At 53.2% G+C, this 23,242-nt stretch overlaps 3 protein-coding genes and 1 long non-coding RNA gene across 9 annotated transcripts; 1 reads left to right on the top strand and 3 right to left on the bottom strand.

The window, feature by feature from the left end:
• Positions 1-936: 936 nt before the first annotated feature.
• On the bottom strand, positions 937-9,635 carry ANP32E (acidic nuclear phosphoprotein 32 family member E). Of its 2 annotated transcripts, none has more exons than XM_086865955.1 (7): positions 9,349-9,635; positions 7,689-7,838; positions 7,045-7,167; positions 6,201-6,363; positions 5,295-5,449; positions 4,358-4,409; positions 937-3,612 (listed from the first exon to the last, which is right to left on the bottom strand). In XM_086865955.1, exons 1-7 carry the CDS (start codon positions 9,400-9,402, stop codon positions 3,545-3,547), a joined length of 765 nt encoding a protein of 254 aa, XP_086722081.1. In that variant the 5' UTR covers positions 9,403-9,635; the 3' UTR covers positions 937-3,544. The 2 variants fall into 2 exon arrangements, with proteins under 2 accessions (XP_086722081.1, XP_086722082.1); XM_086865956.1 differs by having other exon boundaries at positions 937-3,609; positions 9,349-9,630.
• A 112-nt stretch (positions 9,636-9,747) lies between these two features.
• LOC111939478 (uncharacterized) lies at positions 9,748-18,477 on the top strand. 3 transcript variants are annotated; one of them, XR_002869294.2, is made up of 4 exons: positions 9,748-10,100; positions 11,199-11,371; positions 12,697-12,906; positions 17,862-18,477. It is a non-coding gene; the product is annotated as an uncharacterized LOC111939478 (long non-coding RNA). The 3 variants fall into 3 exon arrangements; XR_002869295.2 differs by having other exon boundaries at positions 9,765-10,012; XR_002869296.2 differs by having other exon boundaries at positions 9,823-10,050.
• On the bottom strand, positions 11,762-16,769 carry LOC147648885 (uncharacterized). The gene is made up of 5 exons (XM_086866006.1): positions 15,921-16,769; positions 14,163-14,231; positions 13,836-13,924; positions 13,557-13,679; positions 11,762-13,463 (listed from the first exon to the last, which is right to left on the bottom strand). The coding sequence occupies exons 1-5, from the start codon at positions 15,964-15,966 to the stop codon at positions 13,380-13,382; spliced, it is 411 nt and encodes a 136-aa protein (XP_086722132.1). The 5' UTR covers positions 15,967-16,769; the 3' UTR covers positions 11,762-13,379.
• A 1,015-nt stretch (positions 18,478-19,492) lies between the features above and the next one.
• On the bottom strand, positions 19,493-23,026 carry CA14 (carbonic anhydrase 14). Of its 3 annotated transcripts, XM_086865742.1 has the most exons (11): positions 22,432-22,984; positions 22,281-22,301; positions 21,465-21,644; positions 21,255-21,397; positions 20,699-20,794; positions 20,558-20,624; positions 20,335-20,492; positions 20,132-20,261; positions 20,014-20,034; positions 19,859-19,943; positions 19,604-19,759 (listed from the first exon to the last, which is right to left on the bottom strand). In XM_086865742.1, the coding sequence occupies exons 1-11, from the start codon at positions 22,481-22,483 to the stop codon at positions 19,678-19,680; spliced, it is 1,035 nt and encodes a 344-aa protein (XP_086721868.1). In that variant the 5' UTR covers positions 22,484-22,984; the 3' UTR covers positions 19,604-19,677. The 3 variants fall into 3 exon arrangements, with proteins under 3 accessions (XP_086721867.1, XP_086721868.1, XP_086721869.1); XM_086865741.1 differs by lacking the exon at positions 20,014-20,034 and having other exon boundaries at positions 19,493-19,759; positions 19,859-19,960; positions 22,432-23,026; XM_086865743.1 differs by lacking the exon at positions 22,432-22,984 and having other exon boundaries at positions 22,281-22,421.
• Between the last annotated feature and the right edge of the window lie 216 nt (positions 23,027-23,242).

Raw genomic sequence — 23,242 nt, 5'->3', positions numbered from 1 at the left:
CGCATCCCTCGATTCCTGCCGAATTCCATCTCGAGACCCCGGGAGCCCGGCCTTGGGTGCTGTGTAAACCGGAGGCTGGGGCAGGGAGAGCCGGTTCCACACACCTCATGACAAGCTGAGGAAGCCATTGGCCACACAGCAGGTTTTTCCTGGCTTTCAAGATGTGCCCGCACACTACTTGAGCTTTTTCCTCTCTCCTTTGCTATCAAAGTACCATGTGGCAGCCTGGTTTTACCTCACTCACCTGCAGTCCCAAAAAGATGGATTTAACATGTTTAAAGTCATCCTGAACAGGGCCCACATCCAGTAGGAAATGGGTGCAGAGGGTAGAGGTGCCAGCGGTGGGGCTTCAACTGGAACAGCAATTCTTACCCATCCTTTGAAACTAACTAAATAAAATATCCCAGAAAATCACCACCCATTTCTTGCCTAATTGCTCATCCAGCAGCAGAGAAGCCTGTTTGCCAAGGGCTTTCTCAAGTGCATCCAAGGGATTTTTGCCAGGAATGCTGGACTAATCCCAAGATAAAACAATGCTCTCTCCAGCTTGGGAGGAGCAGCAGGGTTTTTTTAACATTGTTCTTGTGTGAGGAATATTTCAGCACCAGACTTGGCTCAGGCTGCCAGACACAAGGCAGGATCTATGATAAGCAAATCTCAAGACTCATCCAAACTTAGATGTCTATGACATCTGCGTTAAACTCACCTGGAAACACTTGGGGAGCCATTCAGGCTTTCCAGAACATCCTTCCTCAACTGTTCCAATGTTACCAAGGACTAAAGTATCACAAGTCCAAGTTCCATTCTAAGAAACACAGATTTCCACCCAATTAAAACACAACCAGAAAGAAAATTCCCCTACTCCATTCCTTGAGAAACATCTTGTTCTCCACAGGTGGACATACCCCGAGAAGTAATCCAATACAATAGTCTCAATTTATTTGAAATAATTCGGTTTGAAAACTTTTTAATTTAAAATTTACAGCACACATGGGGAGGAAACATGTTTTGTTACAACTAAAAGTTACCAGAAGAGTGCTGCAGGGCTGTTGTCTTTAATTTAACACTGTCATGGCTTTATTCAAAACACAGTTGCACAAAATCAGTTACTCCAAAGTTTCAGGAAAGAGTCGGAGAAGGAACCAAACCACACTATATACAGACTGCCATACAAAGAGCATTAAAATAGGACAAAACCTCTACAAAATATAAAACCCACCCTGACGTATTTGCATGAAAAGACCACCCACCAAGCAAAAAAGTTTCAAAAGTTATCTGGAGGCTCTGAATTCCTCATTAAAAAACGCTGTTGCTGCATGCCGGGCGGAGGACACGGGACCGGGGTTGTGACACTGGGACAAACAGATTCTTGGGTTCGTGAGGGGCTCAGGTTCCACGTGGTGGCTGACGCACGGCACTGCGGGTGTTTGGGAAGTCTGGCCTAGGGAAGGGCTGTCACCCCTCGCAGCTCAGTCTGTCTGGTCTCAGGAGCTGGACTCGCTTATCCAAACAAGCCAACTACCCACATTATTTTAATCCATCAAAATAGACTCTTTTTTTTCCATTTAAAACTAATTTTATCTGCATCAGTAACAGACAATTAAGTAAAACCCTGATATGGAGGTGCTCTAACGTACACACTTATAAATAACAAGTTTCAATCAAAAGACAGTAAGCAAAAGGATGGGAAAACACTTTTTCTCTCAAAGCTGAGCACGGAGTGAGTGCCTCGCCCAGAGCCTTCAGGACGTGACAACCGTGCACTGACCCACCCAGGACTCATCACAAACACAGGACTTGGCTGTGGCTGCAAAGCAAAGTTTCACCACGGCTTTTCTAGTGTCTTTAGAGATATTTCTTAAAAAACACAAAGCCCAAGGAGTCAGCTGTTCCCGAGTGTACCACCACCCGCCAGACTCCGCTTCGAGGCCGGGAAGGTTCGGCCCCGCTACACAGCTACAGGAGAAACCCAGAGTTAAGGCTCTAGTTGGGGGGAAAAACCACACACACAGGGAGTGAGGCTTTGCAGAACTTCAACCCTGCATGATCTAAACTCCACCGAAGAGCTGGAGGTCACACTGAACTAGCGCATGAAATTCCTAAGGAACATTCACAGGGAACCAGGTGATGAGGAACTGACTCGCTTAGGCCCAGGAATCTCCCTCCTCCCACCCACAGGCTCTCCCCAGTTTCTGGCAGCTATTGACAGCCAGGACAGGTACAAAAATAAGTCTCTGGAATAAAGCTGTGTGTGATATTTGGTTCAGGACCTATGTGAGACAATGTCAGTCAGTGTGATACCACGACTGCACTGTGTGAAACCCAGATCATGCCTGAAGGAGGAATGCCAGAAGTCAAAATTTGTTTCCAACAAGAAAGATGATACATTGGGGCAGATTTGGAATTATAAAGGCTGCTAGAAAAAAAGCTACTCAGCACATCCCCCATGCTTGCTCCTGATGCGTCTCTGCAGCCACTCAATGTAAACCCCCAAATATTCCCAACTGTTATACACAAACTGAGCCTTTTGCCTACAGCCAGATTTAAACAGTTTAAGAGGTGACACGCAGAGAAGGGACAACTTGGGTTCATCCTTCCCTTCAACAGTTCTAGAAAAGCTGGGGGGTGGAAAACAACACACTTGGAGGAGTTACCCGTTCACTTCTGCATCAGAAATGCATATTTCATCTATTTTATACATTTTATAGCCATGAGTGGTGCAGAATTCCCAGAATGACAATGCAAGAGCAAAGTGAGTGAAGGTTTAACAAAGATTTCTAGCAAAAAGGTTTAAAACTAACATTAATTGCTTTGTTAATACCTGCAGTGACAATGGACTTGGGAGAAAATTTATGGATTGCAACCCTTTAAGGACCACAACTCTTTCAGTCTGCCAAAATACACTCTTGAGGGAATCTAGTGAATACTCCAAACACTGAACATTGGAGCAAGCAGGAGAACTAAAACATCTTCTGAAACCCACTGAGGCTTTACCCTGGAACACCCAAAATGGAGGAGCCTTCAAAAATAAAATCACCTTCTAAAAAAACTGAAACATGGGTGTCATCTAGTTGGGGGTTTCCAGTTGAATCCATGGAAAACTTGGCCTAGAGTCAACTGATTTAAGAGAGTGGGGAATTCGCTGTAGAGCATTTTTCAATTCAGCTTTTTAAGTGTAAAAACTTTAAAACCCTGAATGAAAACTCCCGGTACTAAACCCATGGGGCATGGGGTTGGATTCAGGGCTAACAATGACCAACACAGCAAGATTGTACGAAATGAAAGAGCTCCAAAGAAAAGTCTGGTGGGGGGAATTTGTCAATGGCTTTAGTGATTATAGGGCTGAAAACTGTTCTCTACAGAAGGTTCCCTATGGGCTATCAGAGTTTATCTGGAATGATAAAAGGGGCAGGAATAGTAAAACCACACTTCTGCTATAAAAAGTTAACATAGGATTTCTGTCAGGACATCTATGGTACATGGACATACAGAGCTGCATAATCACTATTGCGTCTTCCGAAACAGGAGAGTCTGGTCCTGCAAATTAATCTTCCTCTTCCTCACCTTCATCCTCGGGCTCTCGTTTCCTCTTCTCCCCTCGGACGCCCTCTGCTAAGGAGAGGGGGACACACACAGCCCGTTACACTCTGCCCAGCAGCGCTGACAGCCAGGGGATGGCGATGGGGAGTGGTACAGACGCGTTCCTGACAGAACATCCCTGCGCGCCCAGCACCACCAGGATGCTGCACAACAGCCCCGAGGTTTTCCAGAGCAAAGGGCCGTGTGTGGGTGGTGTGCTGTGTGCTCTGGTGGTGGGAGCCTGCAGGGCAATGCTGCCCCATCCAGCCAGGAATTCCCCAGCAGTCATTCCCTGGCCTCTCCTGGCTCCAGGGCTGCATTTGTACAGAGTGAAAAATCCACACTGCTCCTTCAGAAATAACCGTTTTTGCCAGTGGAAAATGCAGCACCCAAACGTGCTCCACTGAGCCCAGCATGTGGAGGAGACAGGAGCTCAGCTGGGGAGAAGTTCTGAGAGGTGTCTTTATAGAGACATGGAAATTTTTATGAAAAAACTTATTTTCTCCTGGGGCTGCCAGGTTTTGCTAGCAGAGACTGCTGCACTTGAGGGATATTTTCAATGTATGTAAATAATAAAATGCACAGCAGAGCCCCACTCCTCTCCACACTGGATAACAACAGTTTCCAACCATGCAGGAGATGGTGTCTTTCCTTTCAGAAAGCTGTTGTTTCTTTATCACTTTACTTTTGTTTTTGTGTTAACCTGCATGTCCCAAACCCATAAAAAATTACAGAGAATTGATCGTTTCAGTCACAGCTTCAATACTTGAGCACTTACCTTCTTCCTCCTCATCACCTCCTTCAACATAGTCATCATCATCCTCTTCATCCTGTACAAAAATTGGGAGATATCTTTACAATTGCTATTTATTGAAGTCTTGCTTCCATGATGATCCCAAGCAGAAAACCAGGAATTCCCTGCACTTTCCCCAGCAGGGCATCAGTCAGCCCCAGAGGCTCATTTCTTTGCTTTTCCCCACTGTTCACTACCTTAGGCCAGCTCAAGGTTATTGACAAATTAAGTGTGAGAGAGATGGCAGCAGCTCTAGATTGCCTTTGAGCCTGCAGTCAGTAAGGGCCTGGAGGAAAAGGTGCACAACATATCCTCTTCCCAAGTTACTGTGAAAATTAGTAACTTGCTGCAGTGTTTTGTTTTTTTTTTGTCTTGTTCTAAAGCTGATAGATTAGAAATGTAAATGAATTGACAATCAGCTCCAAAGAATTCGACAATCTCAAGTCTTGTCTTTGTATCCCTCTGCTTGGAGGAATTAGACAGCAGAGTGTGACAAGTACAAACGGGGAAACAGGCTTCTGATACTGGCTCCTGAAATACTGGGATTAAACCCACTCCACATTAACTACCTGAGCAAAGTGAACTCTTATCAAAGAAGCAGTACTGGCTGGCCACAGGGGCCTGCAGTCCCAAGCCAGGGTGCTGCTGGTGCAGCCTCGCACACAAAGCCCCACACCAGGCACGTTCTCCTGTCGGGACCTTGCAGCCATCAGGGGCCAGGACCTGAGCAGGGCCCAGGGCTTTACTGCTGTCCTGTAATTTGTGTGACCAGTTTAGAGCTACAAGAACTCTACTCATCACCTTCTGAAAGGTGGCTGTTTTCTGTACTCTGGGAACTGTACCAGAAGTGTTTTCCGTAACCACGGAACCCCACAGGAGCTTCTCTTTGCTTCCTGCATTTGGCAGAATTTACAAACCTCACCTGAATTTCTTCTTTCATCAGGTATGAAAGACCAACTTCCTCCTCCTCTTCACCTTCCCCCAAATCTGAAGCTCCATCATCCTCATCATCTTCCTCTTCATATTCTCCTGGAGGCCCAGCTTCATTCTCATCATCATCGTCATCTTCATCCCCTTCTGCAGCAAAGGACACACATGCAGACCAGAAGTTCAGTTTCGTTCATTCCTCTCTGAGTACAGCAGGATGGACTGGCTCTAATAGTTTTTTTCCTGAAGGATTTGGGGATTTTTATTTTTTTCTAAATCCAGGCAACACATGGGAAATGACCATAATTGTAACCAAGTTGAATTCTGTCATTTTTTCTCTGAGAAAGACTCCAAGAGTTTTTCCATCGCAAGCTTCAGGCAAAACTCTCCATGTCTGAAGCAGCTACAAATGCAAACCCCTGCCAGCAGAAGGGGCTGACAGCCATAACAGCTCCCTTAAGGACTGCAACCAAATTGGAACCAAAAGAAACTAGGTGAGCTTTTGGAACTAAAATTTGTATTATACTGAAGCAGGTGGCTGAAGCCATTACCAAACCCTGTAAAATTGTAATTTTTTATTCAAAATAGCGTGCGTGTCCCCTTGCTCTGTATCTCTCAGTGGCACAAAGGGCTTTACTGCTGGCAACAACTTTGAGAATATTTGTGTCTTTGCAGAAGTATCTTTAGTCCAATTCCCTTAAGCCCAGCAGCTCCTGCAGGACTGGAACTCTCTGATAAGAGTTTCTGCTCTGTATCAGTGCATTAATGCCAAACACACTCTGGACTCTGCTATTCAGGAGCATGAGCAGAAATCCACTCATGTGCTCAGGAAGACCCCATGTACACGGAGAGCTTTATTCCAGCATCCCATTCCTACTCCCAGTTTGTGTCAGGAAGTTACCGTCATCATCATCCTCTGAGTCTGGTGCCTCGTTGTCCTCCTGATCAAACCCATCCAGGTATGTGATCTGCTGGAGCAGCTCAAAGATGCTGTCCCTGTAGTCCTCAAGGTTTGTAATCTCACAGTTGAACAGGTCAAGGCTCTTCAAATTCTTCAGGTTTTGCTGAAAATAAATGGAAAGTTTTTTTCCTGTAGTGCTCCTAGATACAGCAGGGTCACAGCCCAAGTGTAACAGAATTTACTTTGTCCTCGGCCCTCATTTCTAGCTAGAATTTTTCTCCTTCAAAGTTCAGTCCAAGTTGCTGGCAGTGGCCAAATCTCCAGCAAAGGCACTGGGAGTTGTGTGGAACAATTCCCACACAGCTCCCAAAGCCCCAGACTCTCCCACACCTTGGGGGCTGGGTTATGTGCACAGAGCCCAGCTTTGGACAGAAACCCAAATCATCCAGAAAAATGGCAGAATGGATCACCACGAGCAGCTCCCTCCTCTGCTTCAGTGTCCCACTCCTGGCTGTATCACACCCGAGTCTGAGTCACTTCACAGCTTAATGAAAACTCATCAGACAAACACACCTTAACAAACAAGCACAGGGGAATCAGCAGGACACGCCTTGGCCACTTTTCCTTCAAAGACAAAGCAAGCCAAATCATCCCTGATTTGGGACATCCCATTCCTGACATTTTCCAGCAGTGCGGTTACACATGCTGTCCTATAACCATGGCACTGAGTCTATCCAACCAGACCAACCATGAGACTGATGAACATTTGTACCAATATTAAGGGTTCTTGATAAAAAATAGTACTTATTACATCTCCCCAGAGCCCCTCCCACTTCACACTCACAAGAGCTTCCACAGTGCCAAGATCTTTGATTTTGTTGCCACTTAGATTTAGATATGTGAGATTAGGACATCTCTCTGCAAGGACCTCCAGGCCTCCAGAAATGACGTTGTCGCTCAACTCCAGCTATTGTACAGAAAAAAAGGAATTAATAATTAGATTTTCAGTCTTAGATTCAGCTGCATTGCTGATAATTGTTCTCCCTTTAAGAATGTAATCACTTTTGAAGATTCACCCAAGGTAACAAACTTTGTCCGTCAAAAAGTTCCTCTACAGATTAAAAACTGTTCCTTGAAGTCTCATGGGTTTGGGCACCGCAGTTTTAAGCTACCAGGACTGGAGTTCACTACCAGCAATGAGTGACCCAAGGGCGTCCCACCAAGGCACCCTGCTCAGCAAGGCACAGCTGGACCTTCACCATGTCCACAGCCAAGCAGTTACTGCCCCAAGAGGTGCTGGCCAAGCCCAACTCACCACAGTGAACTGGAGATGCCCAGAACAGTTTCAGTTTTCAAAAACACCTCTCAGAGGCACGTGAAGCACCTTCAGCACCACGCAAGCCCGACCACGAGTGCCACAAGGTGCGACCACAGCTTGCCCCCCCTGACTCTGCCATCCCAAAGCACTGGCAGGCAGGAGATACCCACCTTCCGCAGCTTACTCAGCGTGGGGAGCTTGGCCAGCGACGTCAGCTCAACGTTGGCCATGCTGAGAAACTGGAGCTCCTTAAATGAGTCATTGAGCCCTTCGATTTCTCCGTTGCTGGACCGGCAGTTATCGAGCACCAACTCTGTCACCTGCAAAGAGGCCAGTGAGGCACGTGTGGGTGCCACAGCAGCGAACTCCCGCCCTCACCTGAACCCCACCCCAGAGACCGGGCACTGGCTGCTGGTTTGGGGCTTCATTTAAAATCAGAGCAGTCTTCTGCCCAGAAATCAGCGACACCCACCCAATTTAAAAATTATGCAGCAACTTCCCTTCCTCTAAGCACGCATTAAACTCTGCAAAAACTACCACCTGACCCCAAAACTCCATCGATGGACTGGTACAGCTGCTCTGGCTCCCCACAGAACCTCTGCAGCCAGGACACATCAGCTGCCCTGTACGCAACTGCTGACTTCTCCTCAGATCTCATCATTTAACTGTGCATAACCAAACTCATAAAACCAATTTCTCTCTGAACCTAAAACCTTTTGACTCCATATTATTTTCCCAGAGAGTCCTGGAGGTTAATTGAGCCCGAATAAATAATTTCCTTGTGCCCAAGACACTCGATAATCAATATAGGTCGTGTACTTGGAGAAGCAGCAATAAGAAGCAACCAATTAATTTCAAATTACTTTATCTAGAGTGGAGTGTCCACTTGATAAAGGACAGGAACAAGGTGACTCCTTCCTTTCCCCAAACACTAACAAAATTTTAGGAGTGCTGCAGACCCCAAGCAGCACGAAGCCAGCTTCCCACTATTACTTTATTTTTTTCATTGAAAGACCACCATTATTGCACACCGACACGGAATTGTAAGGCGAGCCGCTGGGGAGAAAGGGAGGTTCCCAGCTTCGTACCCGGCAGCTGCACGCCGGCAGCGCGAGGAGGCCTCTCCGGGTGCCGGCCTCCCGCAAACACGGCTGCGTGGGTTAAAACAACAATTTCGGGCAGCTTTTCCCCCCCAAACCCACGTGCGCCAGGTCAGGGAAAGCGAGGGGCTCTGGACTTTTCTCTCGGGGCGGACCAGGCGCCGGTTCCTCCGCGGGAAGGGGGAAGCGAAGCTCCGGAGCCAGCGCGGGGCCCCGCCGCGCACGTGCGCTCCCGCCTTGCCAGGGCTTCGGGGCTTGCTTTTTTGCTTTTTTTTCCCGGTTCTTTCCAAAGAAATGGAAAGTTGGAAGCGCGGGGGTACGCGGGAAGGGTACGGAGAACCCACGGCACGCCCGGCGGGGCGGCGGGCGCGGGAAACAACGTTAATTATATTAATTAAAGGCGCCGGGATGAACGACGGGCCGCGACCGGGGCCGCCGCCGTGACCTGTTTACTGCAGCCGGGGGAAGCGGCGGATTAACGTCGAGGGAAGCCGAGGCCGCCGCACCCCCCGGGAACTTCGGGGCACCCCGAGAGAGGAGGTGGAGGGGGAGTGCGGGGGGGCCGCGGGTCCCGGGGCCGCGCCGGAAGCGCCGCCCGCGCCCCGCCGGGCCCTGCGCCACGGCTGACCCAGATTCGGCAGCGGTGCCGCCGGGCCCGCGCGGCCCGAGGCGGCAGCGACGGCCCCACGGGGCGGGGGGAGCGCGCCCCACCGGCCCCGCCGCCCCTCACCTTCTCGGGGGCCCGGTTCCGCAACTCCAGGTTGATGCGCTTCTTCATCTCCATCGCCCCCCCTCCCGCGGTTCCGCACTGGCGAGGGAGGGTGGCCAAGAGCGGCCGCGAGGGTCGCTGCGGCTGCGGCGGGCGCCGGGAGCGCGCCGGGAGTGGGTCGGGGGTCGCCGGGGCCGCCCCGGCCGCGCCGCTCCGCCGCAGCTCCGGCACCGTCAATGGCCGCCCTCACACTGCGCCTCCATGACACGGCGCATGGCGCCCCCCCCGGCCACGCCCCGCCCCGGGGCGGGGCCTCCCCGAGCCGCGCCGTCATTGGCGTGGGGGGCGCCACGCCATTGGCCGAGTCCCCTGCCCGTCCGGACGGGGGGGCGGGGTTTGTGTTCGCGCGCGGGGGCTGGCGGCTGCGCGCGCCCTGAGGGGGCCGGGCCGGGCCCGGGGTCGCGGCTCTGAGGGGCCGCGGCTCTGAGGGGCGGCGCCCGGCCGAGGATCGCAGCTCCGGAGGGGCCGGGCCGTGCGCGGCCATCCCCGCCCGTGCTCCCCTGTGGGCGCCGTGTCCCGCCGCGCCGCCTCGGAAAGGGTCTGCCCGCGGCCGTTGTCGCACCCGGAGCTCCGTGTTCCTCGGGGCGCGCGGGGCTCCACACGCCGGGTGTCGCGGTGGAGGGAGGTTCGCACCCCGGTCCAGCGCGGACGGGACCCTGCGGGGTTGGCCACATCCCCTCATTCCCGCTGCCGTCACATGCCCGGTGCCATGAGTGAGGGTCCAGGGGCGCGTGGGGGTCTCCGGTCTTGCGAATTTGTGTTATTTTTGGTTAATTTGGGCGATGGCAGCACTGCCAGCGCATCGGGGAGGGGAGAGTTTCACACAGCTGAGGAATAGTCCGATTCCTAAAATCTGAGCCACTCGGGGGTATATATGAGGCTCATCTCCCTCTCTGCGTGGATACATGGGATTTGTATCTCCCTTGGGTTACATATGTGGGATTTCTATCCCCCTTGGGGTGGGTAGATGGGATTTATATTCCCCTCTAGTTGGATATATGTAATTTAGATCTCCCCAGGTGGATAGATGGGATTTATATCCCTATGGAAAGTATTTTCCTATTTATAATTAATAATTAATGAGCATTTCTCTATTGAAGCTTTTCTCCTGGAAAATGATCCTTGAAAAGAGCCTGCGAGCCGCTAGCTCATGCCCAGGCAGGACAATCTTGGGACAAGCAGTTCCAAATATTTACATGTTGACTCTTTTAACTTTGGAGACAAATAACCAGAGACATTTTGGCAACATGGTGACAGAATTTAAAAAAACAAAAACCAACAACCCAACATGAGAATCTTGGGTTTGTTCCAGCATTGTGTAAACTCCATGGAGAAAATATTTCCTGTTTCAGGATCAAATGGGGAGAGGTCATCCAAGGAGTTTGTCTTGTCTTTTAGGAAGGGGTTAAAATGGGGTTGGAAAGGCTGGATATTGTGAGTGCAGGAATGGAGGAAAAATGGGAGAGATAAAGGAAAACCAGTGAAGGATTATTTATTTGTTCCGGATCCATGGGATGTGGATGGAAGCAGTTCATGTTCTTCACAGTGGAGCTTGAAGGGCTGACCCAAGGTTCATGTTGATGGACAATCGTCCATCAGTGGTGAGAACAAGGAGTTGGGAATTCAGAGAATATTAAAGGCAGGAGAGCAGCCTCAGCCCCCATCCATAATTGCCTAAATCTGTACCAGATCGCCTTCACAGGTCACTAAACGGGGTGTTTTCAATCCTGGAGCCAGTTTCCTCCTCCCTGCTGGCTGTGGGTGGCTCTTCCCTGACCATGTTTGTGTGTCCCTCACTGGTTCTTTTGCAGCTGAAACCCAAAAACAGCCGCTGTGGGCTGTGGCTGCCCCTGGACACCACTCCCGGACCGTGGCAGGCGTGCTGGGAGCAGGTGCGGCAGGATTTGGCTCCAGGATGGTTTGATAAGGAGCTGCTGGAAAATGCCAGAGACCTGGAGAGCTTCTGCTTGCTTCCTGCTGGGAGGTAAATAGGAAAGGTTCTCACAACTGCAGGGAAAATCCTCTTTGTGTTAAAGCTGCTTATCCCAGGGGTTTGCTGGGAGAGCTGGGTGGCTGCTCACGGAAACAGTGGCTGTGGAGCCACCACCATCCTCTGAGTGGGGGGAAAAGGGTAAATCTGGGAAAGGAACTTCCAAAAGAACCAGGAGGATGGTGTAATTTTGGGACTAAAGAGGTTTGGGTGAATATTCCCAGTTTGGGAGCAGGAAATTTCGGGGTGTGCCCATGTGGGGTGCGTTTCTGTCAGGACATCACTGTCCTGAAACACCGCTGGAAGGTGAGGATTTGATCGGGAAGGTTTGTAACTGGAGGATTTGCTCTGGAAAGGAGCAATTCAATTTATAGTTAGGCCAGGTTACAACAAACTGGTTTATTTTCAATGTCTGCATTAGAGGGATGGTTTATAGAAATATACCACTTCTTTTATTTTCCTTTAATTGCATTTTACTCCACTCCAGGCTTGGAAATCTCACTGCTGTGTGGTCCTGAATAATTTTCCAGGGTGTTCTTGGCTTTTTTCAATCCATCTTTATGGCAGCACAGAGCCAGGAGGTGGCACTGCCAGGCAGTGTATCTAGTCTCTCTCCTCCAGATGCTTCTGAGCCCTTTTCAAGCCTTTTTGCTTCCGTAGGAAACAGAAGTTTTCTTTCCAAGGCTGGGGCCTGGATAACCTGGGAGTGGTGGGACAGGCCAGGGCTGTGGGTGCAGAGGAGGTGGGTGGGATGGGTCGTACCTGCTCCTGTGGTCTGGGAGGTTTCTGAAGGGAGCCAAGGGCTCTGGGGACTGTGAGCACCATAAATCTCCTGTTGGCTCGACTCAACCTCTTTTGTCCTCTAGGGTTACGTGGGTGCACCTGGGCCAGTTTTCTATCCCTTCTTCCTGTTAACTCTCCCAAGGAAAAGCAACATAGGCACCGAGTGTGGGAGTGCACTTTTTTCCTCCAAAAAGTTATTTAACTTTTTTTTTACCAAAATCAGCCATTTCTGCAGCAGTTTGCTCTCTGTGAAGGGGGCTGGGGCGGTAGGAGGTTTTCTGGTCCAGCTTCTCATCACACCCAGATGCTGGGGGTGTTTCTGGAAAATAAATGGTGTGAAGAGCAGTTGTGGAAGAAACAAAGTTGGGAGTTCCTGTCTGGGTTTCGAGGCTCGAGAAAATCCTTCTGATGGGACAAGCACTGCACACGTTGTTTGTATTTGTTATGCCAGTTCTGGTGGGAGTTACAGGTTATTTACCATGAAAGACCATGCACCAGGTGTTGGGGATTTTATTGACAGAGGTTGTTATTTACAGCAGAGTCTGAGGAAACAAGAAGGGACTGAAGCATTGCAGAGCTGTCCATGCTCGCACCGTGGGGCGGCACCGTCCCTCCACCAAAACCTCAGACACAAAACCTCGCAGTTCCAGAACAGAGACGACGCCTCGTGGAGAGGATGTCATTGTCAACACCTGACAGTGTCCTGCTCACCGCCCCAGCCACCGTGTCTGGAATGAGGGAAAAAGGTAAGCAGGTTCCAGAGCGTGGCAGGACGGGGGTCGGCATATTCCTGTGATGTTGGAGAGTTCCATCTGTAGAAGAAGGTTGGCCAGATGGGATGGAGCTTCGGAGGAACCCGGGCAGGAACCAGCTGGTCTGTGAGGTTCATCCCAACCCAAACCATTCCAGGGTTTTATGGAACAGGATGTTTGAGTGGATGAGCAGTGGGAGGTGTCTGGTTGCTCACACCTGTGAAGGTCCCACTGAACGCCAGGAGGTCATTGGGAAAATGCCCTGGAAAGCCTCTCCAGGCCATTAGTGGCATCAGAGCTGCTGGTGAGTTCTCTAGCATTGCATCTGGATGCCTGGAAGGGCTTGTTATCATTCCATTGTTTTGGAAAGTTGCTGCTTCAGAAAGAATTTGATTTCCCTGGGTTAAAGGACACACTTTGAGTGAGTGTTGAAATCCCAGAGTACCTTTGGAAGAGGAGTCTGGGGGTCATAGCAGGAGACTCAGGAAGCTGAGGAGGATGATGAGGGTGAGGTGGCCCTGCAGGGATGGTCCCAATGATTGCTGGGAATCCTGGTGAGCCAAGGAAAATCAATCAGTCAGAAAGTCCCAGGTTTTACTATGCTAGAAGCCTGTGGCAGAGCTCCTGAGCTGACAAGCACCCACCTGACTGTTGTCAACATCCCTGGAATCCCCTGGAGCATTTGTGTCTGGTAATCTTGAAATCATGGTGGTGGCATTCTCTTCTGGAAACCACTTCTCCCAGTCCACCTCTCCAGTGGTGCTTGTCTGGATGTGCAGAAAGAAATAACCTGATATGTCACAGCATAGGATTAACTCCTAGTCTAAAAATCAGCAGTTTTAATCCATTTATTTTTCCTTGTGGCAGAGATTTGGGTGAGGAAAACCTGTTTTTTGGGGAATACTGAGATAAACCCAACTCACCTCATATGTATCCAACTCATACATGTATGTGGCAGGGGTTGCCGTGATGTTGTCATAGTAATAATCTTCTGTGGAATAATAGTAATTGCCTGGAATGGAAACAGTTCCAGGTGAGGTGGCACTATGGGGGTGGAGGACACCTGTCCAGAATGGGGTGAGATGAGTCCCTCCCCCATGTCCTGGGTTGTGATCGCCCAGAATTTCCCCCTGAGAAGCCAGTGTATCTCAAATTAATCTGGACAACTCAGATAAATCCCTTCCCAGCCCCAGTTAACTCACTCAGGCTTGTGGAAAATGGTAAAAAGGCTTAAAAAAGGCATTTCTCACTTAAATGTGCCATGTAGTCATATAAATCCTGTGCGATCTCCTCCATGTCATCTTGGACCTCTGCCTTCCCTGAAAGCAAAGGAACAACGTGTGGATCATCATGCAGCACCTCGGGTCGAGCTGTGGCTGTGGGGTCATGTGAAGTTCCATTGATTTATTGGTGCTTTGGGCAAAACCCGTTTCCTGTGGGACTGATGGATTTACAACCTGACCCATAATTAGATCCCAATGAAAGGTGTGGGAGGTCAGACCAGAGCTGGGGTTTTTCTCCGTTTTTGGGTGTGGATGTGCCGGAAGCAAGAGATGCAGTGGTGGGGATGGAGCCTCTGCACCCCAGAGCCAGAGCTGGGCTGGGGCTCCCCTGGGAGGAGCCGCTCATCCAGGATCCAGCTGCTCCAGCTGTGCAGCTGCTGAGGGCTCAGAAGGGACCCTCCTGTTTCCATAGGGCCACTATAAATAAATTCTGGCCCATGTGACATTGTCACAGTTGGAGCAAGTGGCTCATTCCCCATTCCAAACACAAGGTTCTGTGCGTTTTCTTGTTTTTTGGGGGGATTTTTTAAAGCAAATTAATTGGGAATATTAATGTACTAATAGTCACAGATTCATGAGAATGGAAGATATGGAATAAGGTATTTTTATAGTTTGATATTCATTTATAGTCATAAATAAGATAATATTGTCATTATAAGTTGCAACATTAATAGCTGGAATGATGGCTGTCAGTCATGCCCAGGGCCAGCTGTGGCTCCAGGTCTCTCTCCAAACCCTCCCACTTCTTCCTCTCATATCCCTGACTTTTTCAGCACTGGCAAAGCTTGTGGGGGAAGCCCAGGTCCCAAAATTCTCATTAGGGAATTCTCTGAAAACAGTGACTGAGGCTGAAGATTGCAGGGTGGGATCGGGGCTCTGCAGGAGGGACAGTGCAGCCTCACCCGTCGTGGTCTCAGGCGCCCCAACCTGTCCCACTCCCATCCTGAGCTTTTGGGGAAATTCGGGCTGAGGTCGGGACCTGCCCCACCCCTCTCCTTCCCACGCTCATCCTCTGACAATGCCCCAGCAGCGCTGAGCTCTGGCTCCGGGACACATTATCCTGTGCTTTCCCAAAAGCCACTCCGAGCCAGCTCTTGTGTTTACACTGCAGTCACACTAACAGCAATGGTATCCCAAAAAGAGCTTCCAGCTGGGAATCCCCTCCCTGATGTTTCATGTTTGGGTCTGTTCCTTCAGTGAGGAGAAGAAAGGGAAAGAGGAAGAGGGAGACTCTTGGCATGGCAGAGCTGCAGTTCCCACTTCCCCTCAGCCGCTGCTTCTCTGCATCCAAACTTCCCAGAGATGGGGGAATACCATGCTCATCCCTAAGCAGCTCCAGGCTGGGGTTTTTCTCCCTCAGTATCTTGATTCCACTCTTTCCCATCTCAAAGTGCCCACATAACTCTCAGGAAATCCTGTTGGGGCTTTTTCCCTGTGTCTCCTAATAGCTCCCAGCTGGAATTTGCAAATGATTTGAACACAATGCGGGAAACGTTCACTATCCCACTGTTCTGCAAGCACACATTTATGGAACGTTCAGTAATTTACATGGTGTATTCCTGACATTTTTTTGCCTGCAATCCCCTTTCTCCAAGAAAATCCCCCCAAGCTCTTTCAGCTTCTAGACCCCTCCATCTGCCCCGCGGCATCCCAGGAGTGTGGGAATAATCAGAGCAGAGAGCTGAAAACCCAACTGCCCTTAGGAAACACGGGGAATGTATTTACCCGTCAAGGAATGAAGGAGCAGGAGCACAGCGATGCACAAGTTCATCGTCCTCCGTTGGGTGTCGGCTGCCGGCAGCGGCTCCGCTCCTGCTCCGCGGGCCCTTCCTGAGCCGTCCCCGTGGGGCAGGAAATGATTCAGGGGGGGTTGAGAGCGGGAGGGAGCCCGAGCTGTGCCCGGCGCTGCAGCGGGGAGTGCTGAGCGTGTCCCGGGTCCCGTGTTAGGTGGAAGTTTCCCGTTGTGGAGGCGTTTCGGATGGCTGAATTGCAGATCTTGGGAAGTTTTCCCCGGGGAGGGTTAGTGCCGCTGGATGAGTTCTCATATGGAGGGAGGATGGTTTTGATTATGTTCTAACAGAGCAAAGCAGAGCTATAAATAGCAAATTCTTCTGGGAGCGAAAGCAGAGATGCTGACTAGAAGCTAGAGTAAAAGTCCTGACTTCCCATAAAATCTTGGGGTATTTTTTTGTCTTGGCTTCATTTCCCCTTCCCATGCCTCAGTTTCTCCATCAGGAGGAAGAAACATGAATGGTCATGGATTTATTTTCATTTACAGTGGGTAAAAACACCCTGAGGAGAAGGCGATACAAGAGCTCCTGTGAGGAGCCAGCGGGATCCAGGTGGGAGTTGGTGCAGACTGGAGGGGGAAGGAAAAGGGGAAGCAAAGGAGATAGAGATGATGTAAAGGTGGTGTAAAATCAGTATTTTTGTGACTCTTGAATATGGAGGTTAGAAAACCAGGAAAGAACAAGGCGAGTCTTGCTAAGTACAGGAGGAGCTCTGGTTTTGGTTGATTCCATAGAATCAATGAAGGGGTTGGGAGTGGCCTCAAAGCTCATCTCATCTCATCTCATCTCATCTCATCTCATCTCATCTCATCTCATCTCATCTCATCTCATCTCATCTCATCTCATCTCATCTCATCTCATCTCATCTCATCTCCTGTTGATTTTAAATCAAAGATTTCTGTAGATTTTAAGGATTTGAATCAATTTTAAGGCAAAAATTCCCCAAAGCAGACTTTTTTTCCTACCAACAGTGGACCCAACTGAAGAATTTTTCCAGCGTATCCCAAAGCTGATTCTCAGCCTCCCTGGGGTTCTCTGTGCTTTGCTGAATGAGCTTCCCCCATCTGTAGAGTGATGTTTAGCGAAGGGTTAAGTACCCAGGAATGCCGAACAGGAAGTAATTCTCTTCAAATCCTCCTCTCCACAAGATCCTCCTCTCCCTCCTCCACAAAAATAACATTGGAACTCAAAAATCACAACCCAAGCAGAAATCTGAACTTGTAGTGAAGAATCCCAGCAGGGCTGGAGGCACTGGGGGAGCACAGAAGGGTTAAAATAACCTGGGATTAAAGGAATGGGCAGGGAAGGAGCGAGGAAGGTCCCTGAGGATGATTATGGCTTATCAGATGAGTGGATGGGGTTGAATGGACAAACCCTTGGCATGAGAGCTGGGAGTCAGAATTCAGTGGGATTTGCTGGTTTGGGATTTTCTGACGCTTCAGAACTGGGTGTGATGGTGTAAGACTTGGAAAAATCGAGAAAACATGGAGAATCCACTAAGGGACATGGATAAAATGTGCCATAAGGTGGTAAAAGAGGGAAACAGCTGTTTTTCCCTGGCTGTGACCACCTGGAACATCCCAGCAGCATCCTGCATCCCAGGTGCAGATCTTGAATTGTGTTTCTGGATGGAAAAGGAAACGTCTCTGTTTTTGTTCTGTTTTCTTTTTACCTTTTTTCTTACTGATTCTTCACATCTGGTAACACAGAGCAAACCCAATGCAGCCACAGAAAGGAGGGAGACCAAGGGCTTTTCCATCTCCCATCCCAAAACCTTGTTTCCTAATCCCCAAATCCCTATTTTGCTCAATCTTTCTACTTTTTTGTCTTTATTTTTTTAATTATTAAGGGTTTTTTTTTTGCCAAAATCCAACAGTAAAATCTGCCACAGCAACAGAGCAGCAAGGGAGGGGCACCTTTCCTGAGGGAAAACTCAACATGTGAACCAAAAGAGAGGGAAAAAGGAAGGAAAAGGAGAAAAACAGAAGGAAGAATGAGACTCTTGTCTTTTGCCATGAGGGAGCTGCATCGCAGGGATGCTCAGGGCACCCAGAGCCTGGTGCTGTGTCGGGGGGTTCAGTCCAAGGAGGAAGGTGCAGCTGAAGTCAGCGATGCTCGGATGCGTTGTGTCATTTCCCAGCTTTAATAGGCGGAAGCGAAACAAGAAGGGAAATTAATACAACGCAGCCGGTAACTCCCGGTTCTTCCCTGAACAATGCCTCGTGCCCAGGAGACTCGTGGGATTCCTGCGGAAGAGGCTGCAGGGGACATTGTTTGGAGTTTTCCTTGCAGGAGATGTGAAGATGGATGGAAAAGCCAAGCCCTCATGGCAGCAGTGCCCAGCACTCCCTGCAGCACCACCAGTCCACAGGGAGGTGGAATGAGCTGCCCGTCCCATGAGAATCTGGAGGGAGCGGCTTTGGAGTCGTCCAGGCTGTTGTTGCTGGCTGATGGAATTTTTTAGTCTAAATAAAGTTTTCCTGCTCTTCCCAGCTCCTCTGTAAACAGTGGCAGCATAGGGGTGGAGGACAGAATCAGAATGGGAGATGTAAGGGGCTTGGAATAGAGAAAAAATGCTGCTTTAAAGAAGAATTTCTTGAAAATAGAAGAGGAGAGAGGATCCGGCAGATGGGTGGTACTGGGCATAGACCGTGTCAGGTGTCCCCAGTGCAGTCCCTGTCCCGAGTGTCCCTGTCCCGAGTGTCTCTGGCCCCAGCTCCGGCCCTGGTCCTACCCCCCCCCCGGGAGAGGCCTCCGGGCCGGCAGGGGGCGCAGTGCGCGGCCGCCATGTTCGCGGTGCCGGTGCCGGTGGCCCCACACGGGGCTGTGGGGGCCAGCGCGTTTCTGGCCGTGGCGGGGGGGTCTGGCAGGCCCTTGGGGGGCACCGGGGGACGCCGCGGCGCCGGGGGCGGCTGAGGGAGCTGGTGCCGGAGTGAGGATCCCTGGGATCGAGTGAGGATCCCTGGGATGACTTCGGGGGCAATGGAGAGAGCATTGAGAGAGCAGCGCTGGGGCTTTGGGGGTCCTGGCCCGCCTGTAGCGAGTAGCTCTGCCTGATGCTGGTGAAAATTGTAAAAGGGTCTTACTCTTAATCCAAAAAGTAATTTGGAATGGAGTTACAGAGGACAGAGGCACACCCAGCCTTTTCTGGCATATCCATCAGGGTCTCCCTTCATGTTTCTCTCGATCTTAAGAGGCAGATCTTTCCCTCTCTGGGGAGGCCCAGGGCTGGGGAACTCAGGGCAGGACCCCCCCGTTCTCTCGTGTTTGTCACCCTGGGGGGGTCCCTGCCCCCGGAGCAGCCAGTGCTGCTGGGGCTGATGCTCTGGGGTGGGGGGCACTGGGACTGGAGTGCTTTGCCCTTCTCTCACCCCTGTTCAGCTCGCAGGGGGGGTTGAGGTGCAGCAGGGGCTAAATTATTTTTTTGATTAAGAGTAAAACCCTTTTACAAGAGCACGGGACACTGTGGCTGGTGGGGAGAAGGGGAGGGGGGAGAGGAGTCGCTTCCCCCATTGTGCTCTGCTCCAGCCCTGGGGGGTTCTGGTTTCTTGGGGGTGATGGGGTCCAGCTCCAAAGCCCCTCAAAGGCCCCCGTTCCCTCCCCATAAAGAGGCACCAGGAGAGGGAAAGGGCTTTATTAACAGTTGGGGGGGGGGGGGGGCAGTGTGGGCCCCTCCCAGCGCAGCCTGGGGGTCAGCGGGAGTGTCCAGTGGCCATGGGGGAGCGGCGGGAGGAAGCCTTGAACACGACGTCCTGCGCCTGTGCCCGCCTTGCGCTGCCGGGGCAGAAACCAGGGTGAGAGGGGAGGCTCTCCATGGAGCTCGGGGTCCCCCTGCTGTGGGGGAGCCTCTGAGGGGGGTGGGGGGGGTCTCACCGCATCCGCTTGGCCCCAAAGTGGACGGCGAGGAAGAGGCTGACGCAGCCGGCGACGGTGCCAAAGATGATGGCGATGACCTCACCTGTGTGACACCGGGGGCTCAGGGAGGTGCAGGGGTGACCCCCCAGCCCAGCCTCCTGGTCTGGCCCTACCTGTGGAGTATCCCTCTGGCTCTGCAAGGGAAAGGCCAGGGTCAGGGCCATTGTGCCCAGCTGGGGCTCCAGGAGCCATGTGAGGGGTGCAGGGGGCCCTTCCTACCCCTCCGCTCACCCCTGGGGAAGGACGAGAGCACCGGGCGCTGGTTCAGCTCCTGCGGGGCGCGGAAATTGTCCACCAGGAGCTGGGGCTCCTCCGGCTCGGCCTCCTCCGTGGAGTAAAGGCTTCCCTGGAGCTGCTCCAGCTGGAAGGGGAAGGGGCAGCACTGGGGGCCGTGTTCGCCAAACCTGGGGGGCTCCCCCCAGAGCGGGTCCTACCTGGGCCCGGCTGATGCGGACGGGCTGCGGGAAGACGGTCCAGAGGACGCTCTGGAAGCAAGGCGGGGTGGTCAGGGACCCGTTGTACCGATAGTAGCGGTCGAGGTGCGCGGGCAGCAGGTCCCGGATGCTGAAGGAGGGGATGGCCACCGTCTGCCCTGTGGAGGGGAGCAGTTGGGGGTGCTGGGAGGGGGATTTGGGGTTCCCCCCTCCCTCTCCTCACCTGCATAGCGGATGCTGCCAAGATGCTTCAGGATATTGTCATAGGCAGGGTGGGGGTCATCTCCCACCTGGAGGAGTGAGGGGGGGATCAGTGAGGGGCTGGGGAAGCATGGGTGGGTGGGGGGCTGTGTGGGGTCCGTACCTCCAGGAGGACGCCGAGCACGGCCAGCCCGCCGGGGTGCTGCTGTGCCGCGCTGGCATCGGCGAAACGCTCGGCGTCAAAGTGCACCACATGCATCTGCGGCACAGCGGGGACCCCCTGAGCCCCAGCCCTGCCACCCCCAACCCCTCCCCGGCTCCCATCCTGCACCGCTGCCTGCACCCGTCCCAGCACCTCCGGCAGTGCCCAGACCTGCTGCCTGCTCCCACTCCTGTTTCCCACCCTTTTTTCCTTCTGCACCCCGTCCCCTCCCTGCACTCATTTCACATTTCACATCCCTGGACCCATTTCCGTCATCAGGACCCCTTTTCCATTCCCTGCAGGAAATTCCTGTAGTGCAAACCCATCTTCCACACTGTTCCCATGCTGCTTCCCACACTGACACCCCTTCCCACAATCATTTCCCACACAATTCTCATGCCATTTCTTGACCCCAGACCTGTTCCTGTCCTCCTTTCCCACCCCATTCCTCATCCATTTCCTGCCCCCAGACCCATTTTCGTAGGTGTTCCCCGGCCGGCCTGCAGAGCCCCCGTACCTCGGCAGGGGCGCGGTGCCCGTCCAGCAGGTGCTCAGCGCCAGCAGCGTGGCCAGGCCGGCCCCAGTGGAAGTGGAGCTGTACGGCAGTGAAGGTGTGGGGCAGCCCCCGGAGCCGCAGCGATGGTGGCAGTGCCAGCACGGCTGTGGGACAGGGGGTCAGCAGGGCTGGGACACCGGGGCCTCCCCCGTTTCTTCCCCCGGTGCTCACCGGTGTGGCCGTTGTTGGCGAGGCTCAGCCGGGGGCTCTCGGGGTGCTCGTAGCCCTCGGGCTGCAGCGGCGGCAGCGACAGGTCCGGCTGTGCCCACACCGTCGCGATGTCGATGGGTGACTGCGCCCGACCCCCACACTCTGGGTGTCCCTCGTGCCAGTGCTGCTGCCCATGGGGGCCTGGGGGGCACCAGAGTCCAGCTGGGACCCCCCAACCTCACCCTGGGGGCTGCTTCACCCCGCAGGGCCCCGTGACCCAAAGCGCCCTCGGTGCCCCCCAAACCGGGACACGGGTGACATTCCCAAGGGCCTCGTTAATCTGCTGGGGACATTTTTTCCAGCTGGGGGAGCTGGGACAAAGCCGAGCCCGCGGGGCCGGGGGGGCACCCATGGGTCCCCTGGGCCCGGCAGGATGGGGCTTAGCGGGATTTGGCCAAGGCCGGATCCTAATTGGATTTGGCAGCAGGAACCTTATGTAAAGGAGCACAAAGGGACCATTGGAGCGAGGGGGACAAGGGGGGGCAGGAAGGGGAAAATGGGGGGCTGCACCCATTCGCCCCCACCTGCCTTGGGGACCCAGGTGGGTGCCCGTTTGGGGGGACCCGGGTGTCTGGGGGGGAGCAAGGGGAGTTCTGTCATGCACCCATCTCCATCCCATTTGGGGGACCCAGGTGTCCAGGATGAAGGGGGAGCTGTCACCCATCCACCTCCCCACCCTCTGGGCAGACCCATGTGAGCCCCTCAGCTCAGAGGGTGTGGGGGGTGCTTTGGGGGGGGTGGGGATAAATGGGGGTCCCTGGGTGGGGCCCCACTCACCCTCATACATCCAGTGCGGACCTGTTGGGGAGAGCAGAGGCATTGGGGGGGAGGCTCGGCTGAGCCCCCTGGCCCAACATGGGGTCACCTGAGGGGGGCTGGGGCTGCACCCCAGAGCTGGATCTGCCAGGGGCACCCCGGGAGGACTCACCAGCAGGCAGGGCGGGGGCCAGGCCCCCCAGGAGCAGCAGCACACTCAGCATGGCGGGGGGCAAGGGGGGCTGGGTGCCACCGGCCCGGCCCTAAATACCCATCCAGGGGGACAGGCCCCCCCGGGGGGACGGGGAGGGCTGGAAGGGCCATGCCCGGGATGTTGGGATGTGAGGAGGGTGGAGATGGGGCTGTGGGCTTGCGGGGTCTGCGGGGCTGTGAGCTCTGGACTTGTGGGATGAGGGGTTTGTAGGATTGGGGTTTGTGAGGCTCTGGGGGACTCCGAGGGTTTGGGGGACCTGAGGGGGGGCCTTGGGCCTTGTGGAGGGTCGTCAGCTGGAGTCTTGGGGGGGTCTGGGGGTCACCCCAGGCCTCGTGGAGGGAGAGCTGGGCTGGGGGCTCGGGGCCCTGGGAGGGATTTTGGGGTAAAAATGAGGGGGTGGGGGGGAGGGGTTGGGGGTTCTCGGGGGGGATGGGGGGGGTCCAGGCAGACCCTGCACGAGTTCCCCGGCCCCGCCCCTCCCCGGGAAGCCCCGCCCCGCGGGCGTTCCCCACGCGCGAGCGTGACGTCACACGGCCCCCCGCCCCCACGTGGTAGCCCACGCGCCGCCCCGCCCCCGTTATGTAACGGCGAGGGGGCGGTGCCACTTCACCCATTGGCCGAGAGGCGCCGCCGGGACCGCCGCCCATTGGCTAGGGGCGCGGGGGGCCGTGCCGGCGGGCCGGGGGCGTGGCCTGGGACCCCGCAGAACGCGCCCCGCTGCCCTCCAGGGGGCGCTGCCTTCCGCCGCGTGCCCCGAATCGCGGGGCAG

The sequence above is a fragment of the Cyanistes caeruleus genome, chromosome 30 (assembly GCF_971803275.1).
Source record: "Cyanistes caeruleus chromosome 30, bCyaCae1.hap1.1, whole genome shotgun sequence".
NCBI classification, from domain to species: domain Eukaryota; kingdom Metazoa; phylum Chordata; class Aves; order Passeriformes; family Paridae; genus Cyanistes; species Cyanistes caeruleus.
The sequence above is the reverse complement of the archived record's forward strand: the minus strand, read 5'-3'. Positions and strand labels throughout refer to the sequence as shown.

What these genes read in the sequence shown, in the direction of transcription:
- ANP32E (XM_086865955.1), bottom strand. Translation starts at nt 9,402, where the DNA reads ATGGAGATGAAGAAGCGCATCAACCTGGAGTTGCGGAACCGGGCCCCC. An exon ending in CGCTGAGTAAGCTGCGGAAG is followed by an intron (nt 7,168 to 7,688) that starts GTGGGTATCTCC and finishes TCTGTACAATAG; the next exon opens with CTGGAGTTGAGCGACAACGT. An exon ending in TTGGCACTGTGGAAGCTCTT is followed by an intron (nt 6,364 to 7,044) that starts GTGAGTGTGAAG and finishes ATTTATTTTCAG; the next exon opens with CAAAACCTGAAGAATTTGAA.
- LOC147648885 (XM_086866006.1), bottom strand. Translation starts at nt 15,966, where the DNA reads ATGAACTTGTGCATCGCTGTGCTCCTGCTCCTTCATTCCTTGACGG. An exon ending in GCTCCTTCATTCCTTGACGG is followed by an intron (nt 14,232 to 15,920) that starts GTAAATACATTC and finishes CTTTGCTTTCAG; the next exon opens with GGAAGGCAGAGGTCCAAGAT. An exon ending in ATGAGTTGGATACATATGAG is followed by an intron (nt 13,680 to 13,835) that starts GTGAGTTGGGTT and finishes CTGCACATCCAG; the next exon opens with ACAAGCACCACTGGAGAGGT.
- CA14 (XM_086865741.1), bottom strand. Translation starts at nt 22,483, where the DNA reads ATGCTGAGTGTGCTGCTGCTCCTGGGGGGCCTGGCCCCCGCCCTGCCT. An exon ending in CGCCAACAACGGCCACACCG is followed by an intron (nt 21,398 to 21,464) that starts GTGAGCACCGGG and finishes CCTGTCCCACAG; the next exon opens with CCGTGCTGGCACTGCCACCA. An exon ending in GCTCTCGTCCTTCCCCAGGG is followed by an intron (nt 19,961 to 20,131) that starts GTGAGCGGAGGG and finishes CACCTCCCTGAG; the next exon opens with CCCCCGGTGTCACACAGGTG.